Below are 14,142 nucleotides of genomic sequence, written 5' to 3' on the forward strand. Positions count from 1 at the left end.
GGGAGGACTCATCGGAACCAGGCTTGCCAACAATCACTGGGTGACTTGATACCATGACTTCCATGACTCTGGGAGACACAAGTTTGAATCCCTTCTCTGCCATGGAAGACTGCTGGGTGACCTTGGGCCTGTCACACACTCTCAGCCTAACCTACCTCACAGGGTTCTTGCGAAGATAAAATGGAAGAGAATGATGTGAGCAGCTTCAGGTCCACATTGTGAAAGGTGGGGTATAAATGTAGTAAACAGATAATAAATATAGCTGAGTATGGGGTTTAGGTAGGCTGGTAGGTGGAAAGGAGCGAAGGAAGCAGGGGAAAGTGAAGGTATGGGGCCCCAGGAGGAGGGAAAGAGGAAATAGTGCAGGGAAAGCGATACTGAGGAAACTGAGGTGCTCCTCACAAATCCTTGCATGTTGCCCACCATGTAACTGGCCTAGCCTGGAGTCTGGCACTGCACAACTCATCCAGACTTCTCCCAGGAGAGGCTGCCAGTGGTAGAGAAGGAGGGAAGATAGAGCTAGGTTGGCTGGTTGGTGGGAAGGAGAAAAGGAAAAGGGGAGAGGCTTTGGGGGCTTTCAGAGAAGGGAAAGAAGAAACAGTAGGGGAAGGGAAATGAGATGCCCCCTGCAAATCCTTGTGGATCCCCCACTTGTAATGTTTATTATGGAGAAACTGACCAAAAAAGCCTCTGCTGCCTCTGATTAGGGGCACACAAATATACCCTTTTGTTGTTGTCGTACCTTGCCATTGTAGGACTTGTTCTGCCCATTTTCCTTGCTGCTATTCCTAATTCATTCTCCTCCCCCACTCCCGCTTTAAAATGTCAGCCCAGAGCTCTTTCCTAGAGGAGTACAAATAAAGCTGTCGCCTTGGACTGTAAGGAGAGAGGCTATACCAACTCTGACACTGCTGGGGGTTGGGAATAACTGCTTACCATCCTATTTCTTCCTATTGGATTAGTTTGCCCAGGATTACGAATATTTCTTTGGCCAAGGGTAACTTTTCTGAAATCATGCAAGAGGTAGCGATAAAACCACTCTTGAAGAAGCCATCAATGGACAGTAGGATGAACTGGCCAATTGTAGACTACCTTGTCTTAAAAAATAAAACTAGACACTGGCTCCAGGTGATTGGGAACTGTATATAAGTTGGGGTGTTTTGCAGTTAAGTTAGTTCTCTCTTCCCTGTTAACTGAATAAAGTGGTTGCTGTTGGAACTCTTTCTTAGGCCTCATGAGTAACCTACACATACATAATACACACACTGGCCAATTATAGACCAGCATCTATCCTTTACATTCCAGTTCCCTAAAAAGGAGCTGTCAAAGATTGCAGCAACTATCGGACCATCACATTAATTTCTCACACAACTGATGCTCAAAATCTTACAACAAAAACTGTTACCATATATGGAACGAGAAATGTCTGATATTCAAGCTGGATTCAGGAAAGAAAGAGGCACTAGAGATCATAGTGCAAATTTATGTTGGTTACTGGAGCATAAGAGAGAATTTCAGAAAAAAATCGGCTTGTGTTTGATAGATTACAGCAAAACTTTTGACTGTGGATCATGAAAAGATATGGCTGCTTTTAAAGGAAATGGGTGTGCCACAGCATCTGATTGTTTTGATGTGCGACTTGTTCTCTGGACAAGAGGCTACTGTTATGTCAGAATATGGAGAAACAGAAGGGCAGCCATGAAAGACCTAGAAAAAAAATAAGTGGGCTAGATCAAATCAAGCCTGAACTGTCCCTAGAAGCTAGAATGACTAAACTGAGGGTATCATATTTTGTTCACATTATGAGAAGAACAAGTGTCACTGTAAAAGACAATAGTGCTAGGAAAAGTTGAAGGCAGCAGGAAAAGAGGAAGACCCAATATGAGATGAATTGACTCTATAAAGGAAGCCATGGCCCTCACTTTGCAAGACCTGAGCAAGACTGTTAACAATAGGACGTTTTTGAGGACACTGATTCATAGGGTCCCCATGAGTCAGAAGGGACCTGACGGCACTTAACACACACACATCTATCTTTGCCCTGATCTGGATGGCACAGGCTAGCCCAATCTCAGCAGATCTCGGAAGCTAAGCAGGGTTGGCCCTGGTTAGTACTGGGATGGGGGACCCCTGTGGAAGTCCAGAGTTGTTAGGCAGAGGCAGGCAATGGCAAACCACCTCTGAAGTCTCTTGCCTTGAAAAACTACGGGATCACCATAAATCAGCTGCAACTTGACAGCACGTTCCACTACCACTACAACATCAAAGCTTGCTTTTTTAGGCAAGGTGACTGGGCATGCATTAGCCAAGCAACTTCAGGCAAATCTGATTGATACTTCTTGATCCATTTCAATCTGACTTTTATGGGCCTGGTTACAGGACAGCTGCCCCTGACATGGTTTTGCTAGATCAACTGGAACATAGTTTTGGTCTTTGGACTCAGAGAGTTATCACTGGATAGGATGAACTTGTGGAATGCCACAAGGTTCTATCGTTTTTTTCCATGCTCTTTAATATCTATGGGCCAAACTAGAAAAGACAGGCATCCTTGTGTTCACCCCAGAGACATGCTGCCATTTTAAAGAACGATTTCCCACCTTTAAGCTGTGCCAAGGGGGCCAGATTCTGGTCAGAACCACCATGTCTTGGCGGGGGGAGGGGATCCCAAATGACACTGGGAGTCTTATTTGCCCATATCCTTCCTCAGAACTTTGGATCAGAAAAAGTGCAGGAGAGGTAGGGGTGACATGAATTCCTCATCCCCTACATTGTCGTCCCCAGCCGGATCAGGGCCCCACAGCATTTTTAAAAGTACAAAGACAAGGCTCTAAATAGGCACCATGTCCCTGTGGCAGACTCAGGGATGCGGTATCGTCTTCTTTGGCCCTAGGGTGAGTATTGTAATGCGCTGCATATAGGGAAGCCTTTGAAGGCAGTCTGGAAGCTTTCAGAGGTGAAGAATGCAGCAGCTGACCACTTCGCAGATGTGGACCATTGTGCCATATTTCACTATAGCCACTTCATTGGCTGCCCATTAGCTTCCAGGTTCAATTCAAGGTGCTGGTTGTTATCTTTAAAGGCCTTCACAGCCTGACCCACATGCTGAAAAGGACCACCTCTCTTGTTATAAATCTGTGTGCCATCTTAGGTCAGCCCAACAAGCTTTGGCCTGAAATGAATTAATGCTACATTCCAACATTGGTGCCATTTATTAGACTATACTAGTAAGCAGCCATATCTCAGTGGCACAGCATCTGGTTAGCGTGCAGGATGTCCCAGGTTAAATCCCCAGCATTTCCAGTTAAAAGGATCTGGCAGAAGGTAATGTCAGAGACCTCCACCTGAGACCCTGGAGAGCCACTGCTAGTCTGAGCAGACAATACTAACTTCGATAGGCCAAGGGTCTGATTCAGTATAAAGCAGTTTCATGTGTACATATATACACTGGCTTGCACTAGCTATGGCTGGTCTGTCAAATAAGGAACACAGATTCATTGTTTTAATTAAGATTTTATAATGCATCATTTCTAATGAAAGCAATCATTCAAACCCCATGCTATTAGATACAGCAGCCTGTGAAAACGTAATTTAAGCTTACAGTGTAGAGAGAAAATGAGTATGTCTATTTAAATTTTAACGATCAGTGAAATAAATCCTCAGGTGGAAAGACACTTGGTTAATAAGTAACTCTATTTATAGTTTAGAAGGAACTCCAAGCAAAGAAGATATATGGAACACATTCTCAAGACAGCCAGACATTTCTGCAGCAATTTTCACAGTGCCAGGAACATTTTGGACAAGAACAGTAGGTTTTCCTGCATATTTCTGGGGAGAAAAAACTAAATAATGCCAATCTTCAAAATAGACCTCATTTTTTTTCATTCAACATGGTTTCTTTTTCATACATTCAAGTGGGGCCATGCCTGACCTCTGGTGTCTAAAATCAAGTACTGACATGATAACAAACCCACATTGCTCCTGGAATCTTTCCCTTGCCAGTTGGGATTACATCTAGCACATGAAAGGGGTGTGTGTGTTTTCTTCCACAACATACCTCTTCCATATGTGCCATATTAAAACATACGTGCCATATTAAAACATATGTGCCATATTAAAACAGCCATAAAACTAGCTGCATCTGAGATGCTTTAAACAGCTTGAAGAGAAAAGTGAGTTTACGTCCCTTGAATGGGATGTATTGTGCTGTTGGTTTTCTAAACCAAATATTCCATTAATTCCAGAAATCAAGAGTGAACTTAAGGCATTTAGTAAGTTCACAGACAATGCAGTGAATATATAACAGACTGGAATGGTTCAAATGTTCATCTACATCCAAGCCTACACACAAAGGCAATATCTTAGGTTTCCAGACCACGAGAACAAACTGCCCCCCTTATCTCTCCCACAAGCAGAGATCACAAATAAGCAGGCTCAGTTGTGCCAGAGCAGCCAGTCGAGCAAAGAGAAGGTTAAATAAAACCATTCCAGACGGGGTCAAAAAACGGAATCTCAGCCAGATTATTAACAAGGGGAAAAGCATTAGTTGTCAACATTTTAAAAACAGACTCTAGCGATGCCACTCCTATTAGCAAGAGGGACTTTTTTAAACAAAACAAAAAATCCTTTTGTCAAGATACCATGAGTTTGTAAAATTTAACCAGATTTCCCTCATTTCAGAGCTGTCTGGGAACCTTTCAACTAGTGAGCAGATATGCCTTTTTTTTATTTCCACATGGCGACTGGGAATGGTTTTGGTCCATCCGTTTTCACTGCTGGTGTTGCTGGTCTGTCTGCTTCTTTTACACATTCAAAACATGTAGCATGAAAAAAAAGAACATGACACAGAAAAAAAATCTCACAGATTAGATCTGAACAAAGAAGAAACAAAATAAAATGGGGGATAACTAAATTAAGCCAGCCAGCTTGTGCAATTTGGTAGCAACCCTACTTACATTAAACAATGGCTGCACAGCATACTTCTGTGACATTGTGAGTGACCTTATAGCCTTTTTTTGTCAATAAATTTTTAGTTAATACATTATACAGCAGTGGGTCTTGAAGATACCAGATAAAAGGCAGAGTACCTTCCCCCCTTAGGAATTATGATTCAAGATTTGTTAGGATAAGCAGCACCATCGGGAACTAAAAAGTAGCTTTTCCATATGGAAAGAAATAGAAATGTACGTCGGTCTTTTTCATCTTAAATCTGACTTCAAAGGGTCCCTCTTTTGCAGTTATTTTGTGAAAGAGTATTCAGAATATTTGGGTTGATCAAAATGCAAAAAATTAAATGATTTGCAGTTTGTGCTCACTTGAAGGCTACAACAAACATTCCTCTGGAATGCACTGGATGCGCACAGTTACATACCGTATATACCCATGTATAAGCCGACCCGCGTATAAGCCGAGGTGCCTAATTTCTGCCCAAAAATGGGGAAAAATTAGGCACCCGCATATAAGCCGAGGGTCGGCTTATAACCCCTCCCCCCCACAGGCTTACCTGACAGGGCTCTCCAGCGGTGAGGGCCCGGCGGCGGCACGGCCCGGGGGGGCCTGGGCAGCCTTCCTGCGGCTGCAGGAGGCTGCCCCAGGCCGCTCCCGGCGGGAGGAAGCGGCGGCGAGGCCCAGGGGGACCCGGAGCAGTCTTCCTGCGGCTGCAGGAGGCTGCCCCAGGCCCCTCCCGCCCGGGAAAAATGGCGTTGGGGGGCAGGAAGGGCCGGGGCAGCCATCCTGCGCCTGCAGGAGGCTGCCCAAGGCCCCTCCCGCCCGGGAAAAATGGCGGCGGGGGCCGGGGGGGCCGGGACAGCCTTCCTGCGGCTGCAGGAGGCTGCCCAAGGCCCCTCCCACCCGGGAAAAATGGCGGCGGGGGCGGGGGGCGGGGCAGCCATCCTGCGGCTGCAGGAGGCTGCCCAAGCCCCCTCCCGCCCGAAAAAAATGGCGGCCGGGGGCGGGGGGGCCTTGGGAAGCCATCCTGCGGCTGCAGGAAGGCTGCCCAAGGCCCCTCCCGCCCGGGAAAAATGGCGGCCGGGGGCGGGGAGGCCTTGGGCAGCCATCCTGCGGCTGCAGGAGGCTGCCCAAGGCTCCTCCCACCCGGGAAAAATGGCGGCGGGGGCCGGGGGGGCGGGGCAGCCTTCCTGCGGCTGCAGGAGGCTGCCCCAGGCTGCTCCCGGCGGCAGGAAGCGGCACGGGCCCGGCGGCGGCGGTGGTAAGTTTCCCCCCTCCCTCCTCCCTCCCTCCTCCCTCCTCCCTCCCTCCCCCCATATTGACCCGCGTATAAGCCGAGGCCGGCTTTTTCAGCCCATTTTTGGGGCTGAAAAACTCGGCTTATACGCGAGTATATACGGTAGTCATGTGCCAACTATCATGTGCCTAGGAGTCAGCAGCAGGAAGTCCTGAATCGGGGCTATTTCTGGGTGTTGGGCTGAAGCTTTTAGCTGCAGTGACTGGCCACTGCCCCCTCCCTCAAGTATAACTCCTACTTCTTGCCAACAAAGCATCTCCTGTGCATTTTTCCCTTCCTCAGAAGATTTAGCATGATGTCTCAGCTCCACTTGACCTCTGACTGTTCCCAAACCTTGCCAACAAGTTCACTTTATCCAAACACACACACACACACACTTTGGCGTGTTTGTACTGCTTTTTGAGCCTCGGCTGACCACAGACGCCTTGAACCCCTCAGCTCTTGGCCGGCCCTCTTACCTAGTCTATTGGAGCTAGGCGTTACTCTTTTCCCAATGCCTGACCTAGCAAGATACCATGGAAGATACTTACATATTATAGATTGGAGTCCTTCTGGACACCAGCTTCACTCAAAAGTGGATGTGTACATATACAGAAGTGCCCTTTATACATACATAACATGTTGTACACACTCCAAGCAGAGCTGTGAAAACCTGAATATAACCCAGCAACACTGCTCCATGACTCTGAAGAATATTTCAGTCTTACCATCCTCTTTTGTGCGTGTGAAAATCTGCTCACTCCTAACCCCGTCTCCAGCTCGTGTGAATGCCAACACCTGGATGCTGTAGTTTGTGTACTTTTCCAGGCCATCAAGCTCTAACGAGGGCTGTGTGGTGGTAACATTTTTAATTTCCCCCAGCTCTAGGGAGCAGACAATTAAATTGAGTTAGTGACAGTGCCATTCTTCTCCTATTAAAGGATAATTATATTGCTGTGAGTATAAGCAAGAAATTGCCTGAATAAAATATATAACTCTGGCAAGGATAAAGTTTATTATGTTTATTCAATCATAATAATGTTAAATGCCCATAGTGTGCATTTAATCATAAAAATTATATCTGTCTCACAGAGAAAAATAAACATGCAAAACACTTTGAAGTTATTAATGCACCATTTTAGGCTCATTACACTATTTAAAAATAAATATAGCCTGCTAAATTATTTCAATGTGAAAATGTTTATGAAATTGCATTTTACTTTACTGATATTCTTATTTCAGAAACAGCAGTACAGGTAGATGAAAAATAGCAATCACTTGTAAAGGGTCATAGAAAGCTTTACTGGGTCAGAATAAAAACCAATATCACAAGCTACAAAGAAAGTGTATAGCACTATGAAGAGCATCCTGACCCCTCTGGATCACTATTACTTTCCTGTTTAATATACTGCCAAAAAACGTCTTATGCCCAGGCAGCATCAGAAAACATTATATGCAGATGGAAGATTCTAGGACTGGGGTGCAAAGATACTTACCTCCATCTAAAAGGTTAGCCCAATATATAACCCTGAATCCCTGTAGAATTCCATTGAGGGCATCTTTGGCAAGAGTAGACCAGGTGATTGAGATGGTTTCTGGTGATGTAGCAACAGCTTGGACATTCTCTGGGGGGGAACTTGGAACTGAAATTAGAGCATCATTTTTAATTACACATTTGTGTACTAATGAAAAACAAAATATATAAAATGAACTATTTAGATGTCTTAGGTAGGTTTGAGGAGAATATAAATGAAAAAACTGTTTCTAAGCACAGTTATATAATGCAACGCAGACAAATTGACCATGTTGCAACCTACAGTCAACACTTAGGGCTAAATGAGACAAGACGACAACAATGTGCTGCCATTTTACAGAGTGAATTCCTACTGCCAAACTCCTTTTAACAGTGCCATAGGGTCCCAATTCTGGTTGGGACCACCATGGTGTGTGGGGAGAGGAGAGGTTCCTACATTCCCCCCATTATGTTTTTCCAACCTGAAACAGTGCCAGGGAAGCATTATTTGCTGACGCCTCTTTATCGCAAGTGACTGTAAGCCACTATCTTTGCCATATAAGTAGTGGTATGAAGGCTGAATGGCCTTGAGATGCCATGAAAATACTATGTGTTTTACATCAAGGTGCTGCTATCCTCACTGAACAGAGATTACGAAGTTGCTCTTTTCATCACACTCCCTGATTTATGTTACTCCTATGCATATCAGCAAGGTCGCCCCAAGTAGTGGCTTCATTTCCCCGCAATGTGACTATCTCTTGAAATCAGATATTTGATGACTATAATAAAGGACTGTTCACAGGATGTCATTTGCCACCAAAATAAATGTTTTCTGTGCCTTATTTTTCTTGCATTTAAGCCTTTTCCCTTAGTTTGGAAGCTAATTTGTAGGGATATCATGCTATGTGCCCCAGATATGAAGGGAGCCTCCAGACTTTGAGGCACCAGCCTGCCAATCGGCTCTTTCCGCCAGTCCTCGGCAACAATGAACTTCTGAATCTGAAAACTGATGGACAGCTCAGCTTGCAAATGCCTGGAGGATGGGGGCAACTCCTTTGTAGGCCTATAAAATTGGACCCCCTGTCCCAAAGTTCACCAATCCTCGGTGAGCATCTAAGGAGAGTCCCTTGCAGCCATGCTGCAAATTTGGGGACTCTACTACAGGAGCTTCGAAAAAAATCCCCATAGACTATAATGGACCTGAATTTTTTGGTAAACCAAGAAATAAGCCGAATACCAATATTTACTGGTATGGGTATTCAGCTTATTCCAGGTTTACTGAAAAAAATCAAGCCAAATAAATCCGAACCTGGAAATTTATCGATTTGTTTTGCACAAACCTAGTTCACATGTATAATCTACATGCAACAACTTGTGTATAATGTTTTGTGCATGCATATGCCTGCATCCACACATAGCAACAGATATTTAACATCAATATTTAAATAAGTGATGGTCACCAGTTTTTATTGGTCAAAACAAGCAGGAAATATTTTCATCAAAGGATGAACTAATGTTGTAGAAAACCACCATCTGTAGATGTTTAATCAGACAGCCAGTGTAGCATGGTGGCTGGACTAGGAGTCAGGTTGAATCTTTATTCAGCCACAAAGTTTACTGGGTGACCTTGGGCTGATGACTCTCTCAGATGCTGACTTATCTAACAAGGTTGCTGTGGTGATAAAATAGGGGGAAAGAGAGCCATGCACCTTGGAGGAAGGGTTGGATAAGAATATATGGATAGCTATCAAAATAGCTCAGAACTATTTTAAATACAATACCAGCAAACAAGAGTACTTTACACATAGAGAAAGAAGAACAGGAGATGGTTTTTATACCCTGTTTTTCTCTACCTTTTTAAGGAGTCTTAAAGTGGCTTTCCATCACCTTCCCTTTCTCTCCCCACAACAGAGACCTTGTTAGGTAGGTGGGGCTGAGAGAGTTATGAGAGAACTGTAACTAGCCCAAGGTCACCCAGCAGGCTTCATGTGGAGGAGTGGGGAAACAGTTCCAGTGCAAAATGAACGCCTGTATGCAAATAAGCATTTAGGAGTAACTTGATTATAACTTTTGGCGTATCTTCAAAGTGGCCATTAAATAATAAACTATGGATAGAATAACAGCCTTATCTTTACCAGTCGGTAGACAGGTTAAATGATAGTTGTGAGAACATACAGGAAAGTGTGAAATCAATGGAGTAATAAAAGAAGATCTTACAGAAGAATACAAACCACAACTGAATAAAAAATGGGTGTTTCTATCTTTGCCTTTCCACACAGGAAGACTCTCTGTTTGATTGGGCTATCTAAGAATCTGCCAGATAACTCATTGAGCGGAAAATCATTATGTCTGGCCAAGAAGGAAAGTCTTCGAAAGGCTCGAATGGTTAAGAATTCTAGATAATCTGGAAGCACTGGAAAAGATGGGGTGCTCTGTCCCCAGAAAGAGGGTGTGGATTTATTTTTGCAACACCACATAGTTCAAGATAGTCCCTTTGTTCTAAATCTGTGAGTATCTTATTCATTACTGAAGGGAGGTCTGAGGGGGAAAGTGGGGAAATAAACCTGGACTCCCATTGCCAGCAATGAGAAAGATCTATAGACGCATGCAGTACCTTTCCCTCGCCACAGCTAGCACTAACACAGGCAACATTTGTAAACCTGTGGATATGTAATCTTTGGCTTCTACTAGGCTCTAAGACCTCAAGTAACAGTGCTAAGAATATCTCTCAGCAGTATCAAGTTGAGTTGAGAAACAAATATCCGTCAATAAAGAGCACTGCCATTCTACAAAGCTTTAGCTAAAGAAACGCTCAGAAATTTAAAAGCTTTTTGTAATTTAATTAGTTTACAGGAACATCCTTCTCAGCTGATCATTTTTAGCATGCTTTGATGGTTTAAAATATCTGAGAATCTCTCCCATGGGATCATACTTAACTAGTCATATTACTGCATGCTTTTCCACTATTTGCTTCAATGATGGAATAATCCCTTTTTCCCACAAGAGGGCTCTCTATCATTGGTTTAGAACAGATCTACTATGCAACGTGATCTCAATAATCTAGAAATATTCTATAGGTCATTTATTTTCAGCTTTCTTAGAAAGTGACATGCTTGATTATAGGTAGGTAAATTCAAGTTGTCTAGCCCAGCTACAGGTCTCAGCTATCTGAGCTTGGGAGGGGGGATGGCGGTTTTTCTTTAATAGTATTATATTCTAAGTCAAAATGCTCCTAGGGTAAGAATAATGCAAGACTGTCAATAATAGGAAATATTACTAGCAGGAAACTCCTACTGTCTCCTGCATAGCCAGTAACCAATACAAAAAATCAGTACCCAGTTTCAGAAACCCAGGAATCCAACACAAGACTCCTAAATGGATATTCTATCACTACTTTGATACCATTTAACCTTTATTTTGCTTTATAGCTAGCACTAAGGGGTGCACTAAGGGGTGCAATGTGAAGCGGGTGGAGGTTGTGCCCTAGAAAGATAGAGACCTAGGTCTGTCCAAAGTATTCCACATTCAGTTTTGCTAAAGTAAGTATATTTCCTTAGTTGTGAAGATAGCGGGTTCTTAAAAAAAAAAAAAAAAACTTACCAAAATCACCAAGATAACAAAATGGTCATTTTTATCACACCCTCTACTTTGTACTCATCAGATTACAATATACAAACTGAAATTATATATATATATATATATATATATATATATATATATATATATATATATATATATATATATATATATACTTTAAAAAAAATCTAATTAGACCACACAGAGATCTCAGCCTGATTAAAATGTGACATTTGCATGCTTACTACATACCATCCTCAAGAGTTGTTGTAATAATTTCCTGAGAAGATGGTCCTATTCCAGCTCGATTGCATGCCTGTACCACCATGCCATATTGTGTGAATTTTTTCAGGTTATCTAAAGTGTACACTTCATTGTCGCCAGTGGTATCGATACTGATGATGTTGAACTGGAAATTGCCGCCTGCACTGTATTCCCGGTAACCAATCTGGTATCCGCGAATAATCCCATTTTGCAAGTGTTTCTTTGGAGCCTAAAAAAGAAGAAGCATACTTTGAACATTAATGATTTAAATTATAAATTGGGGGTAGTCTTTGTTTTTGTTCCCAAGGTCAAGACTACCTACATTAAAAACTGAAGTACAAATTAATTAATTAATTAATCTCATGATGGTAATGACTTATATAAAGGAATTTATACTGAACTCGATAAGTACTGTATTACCATAATCTGCTTCTTTTATGCCATTAAAGGTTTTGATATTGATATTGATATTGATATAAAGGAACTTCATTTATAACTAAAAGACTAGTAACTGCATGTTTGGGATAAAAATTATAACTAGGGATTTTTCTTTTCCAAACTGATAGGGGAAAGCTATACTCAAAGTGACAATTGCTGTGGATCACCCTGAGCACAGTATATGGTGACTATAAGGATTTTTGGGCCAGTCCTATGATCTAGGTATTTACTGTGAGAACTGGATTTAAAACTTTCCTTCTAAACTCTGTTATTACATGTTATCTTAAGTAAACAACTTGTAGTTCTGATGAACAATTTCCCACCAGTGAACCACTCCACCCTCATAGTGTAAAAGTGCCCCAAGAAGGCCCACAGCACAGCCATTCAGAAGTCAGGAGAAGAAACTCACTGGGGTCCTGCACACATTTAAGATGGTTACTTGGCAAGTAGATTACCTAAAGTAGATACTGAATGATAACCTGTATATAACTTCACAGGTGTGCATATGTATGTGTATGGAATACAGGATTGAGATAACACAGGTGGTCATGTTTCAGAATTTTTCAGCCACCACAATAAATTAATACTAGATTTTGCTGGCAGTGACTGTTTCATTTCACTAGAAATGAGAATGATAAAGTGCAGTGTAAAATAATGCAAGCATAATTAATTCAGTAAATCAGATGATGAACACTATAAACACTTTTAGTTTCCAGTGCTACACAAAATGCACTATTCTATTTACCTAAATCATTTTGCAATGTTACCATGTACGGTGCTCTAGCAGGAGCACACAATAATTAACAAAGCTAAGAATGCTTGTTTGATTTGAATCTGTAAGCTAAATAGAATTAAATCTCATAAGGCTTCAAAAACAAATTTCACATAGGCAGGTAGCAACTGAACTATAGTTCTAGTATTCAATATCTGTGTTTTTTCCTATTTGGGGAGAGGAGCATTGGGAGTCATTGAGTCTTTCACTTTGATTGGTACATACAAAATACAAACCATGAACACAACTTCTAAGGCTTTTATCGGCTTCTTTTTTAATTAACTAAAATAAACTTTTAGATCATTGATTTTCAAACATCATAACCTTAGGAATCATTTGAATGAGGTCTTCTTCAAGAGATTCCTCTTCTGATATGTGTTTTTAGCATCAATGACAACTACACAATTCTATTATTTATTTTTTAATTCTGAACCAGTGCCCAGAGTGCAAATAAAAAATCTGCAAAATAGGGCCATATTCAGAAACAAGTGTATCAATAAATCATGAGGAGTTCCATGGCTTATAGACAAAATCTTAAATCCAATAAGGAAGGAATCAATTTTAAAAATGTAAACTTTTAAAAATGGTCTTACAAGATTACTTAGCAAGACTTTGGCAGACATTTTGGATCGCCTAGGCTAGGCAACCTGAAACAACAGTGCCTAGGTAATCCAAAATGGCTGTTGCAGCTTAATTTTCAAATCTGAGGTGAGTTGGAGGTAGGGTTGCCAGGCCTCCCTGGCAACCAGTGGGAGATGGGGGTTGGGGGACTTACCAGCTGCAAAGGAAAACCACTGATGATGACTATGGTAGAAGTTTTTACCATAGAGTTTTGTTTAAATATCAGAGCGTCTTCCTCGATGTAACCGACATGATGATGTCACTTCCAGAAATGATGTCATCATGCCAACTACATTGAGGCCTAGGTTTCATTTTAAGCCTAGTAAGACACACACCCCCACCAGCCAGCTGGAAGGCACTGGGGGGAAGGGGGCCCAAAGGAGGGGATCCCCTGCTCCTGGCAGGGGTCTGGCAAGCCTAGGTGAAGAGACAGAGGAGTGGGCAGGTAGGAAAGACAAGGAGGGTGACTGGCAGGGGAAGGAAGCAAAGGCACAGTGGAAGAAGGGAAGAAAGAAAATTGGAGCAAAAGAAGGGGCTGGAAGAAAGGAAGCAGGAAAAGGAGAGCAGCTGCAAGGATGGCAAGTGGGAGGGAAGGACAGTGGAGGCAGCACAGGGAGGAAGACTAACAGGGGGATAAGATTTCCACCTCTCCCTGTCAGTCATTGTGGAGGACTTCTGTTGTTGTTGCAGAAATAATACTATGAAACTACTTGTTATGTTAAAATAATTCAAAAGACC

General features: G+C 42.5%; 1 protein-coding gene across 3 annotated transcripts in view; it reads right to left on the minus strand.

Moving 5' to 3' along the window:
* Window positions 1–14,142, minus strand: part of DSCAM (DS cell adhesion molecule) — a 439,612-nt gene that overhangs the window by 112,601 nt on the left and 312,869 nt on the right. For all 3 annotated transcript variants that reach the window (XM_056858130.1, XM_056858129.1, XM_056858131.1), the window contains 3 exons: window positions 11,562–11,802; window positions 7,717–7,863; window positions 6,949–7,104 (listed from right to left, as the gene is read on the minus strand). In XM_056858130.1, coding sequence (XP_056714108.1) covers window positions 6,949–7,104; window positions 7,717–7,863; window positions 11,562–11,802 — 544 coding nt within the window. The remainder of the gene's footprint in view (window positions 1–6,948; window positions 7,105–7,716; window positions 7,864–11,561; window positions 11,803–14,142) is intronic.

The sequence above is a fragment of the Euleptes europaea genome, chromosome 12 (assembly GCF_029931775.1).
Source record: "Euleptes europaea isolate rEulEur1 chromosome 12, rEulEur1.hap1, whole genome shotgun sequence".
Taxonomy (NCBI): Eukaryota; Metazoa; Chordata; class Lepidosauria; order Squamata; family Sphaerodactylidae; genus Euleptes; species Euleptes europaea.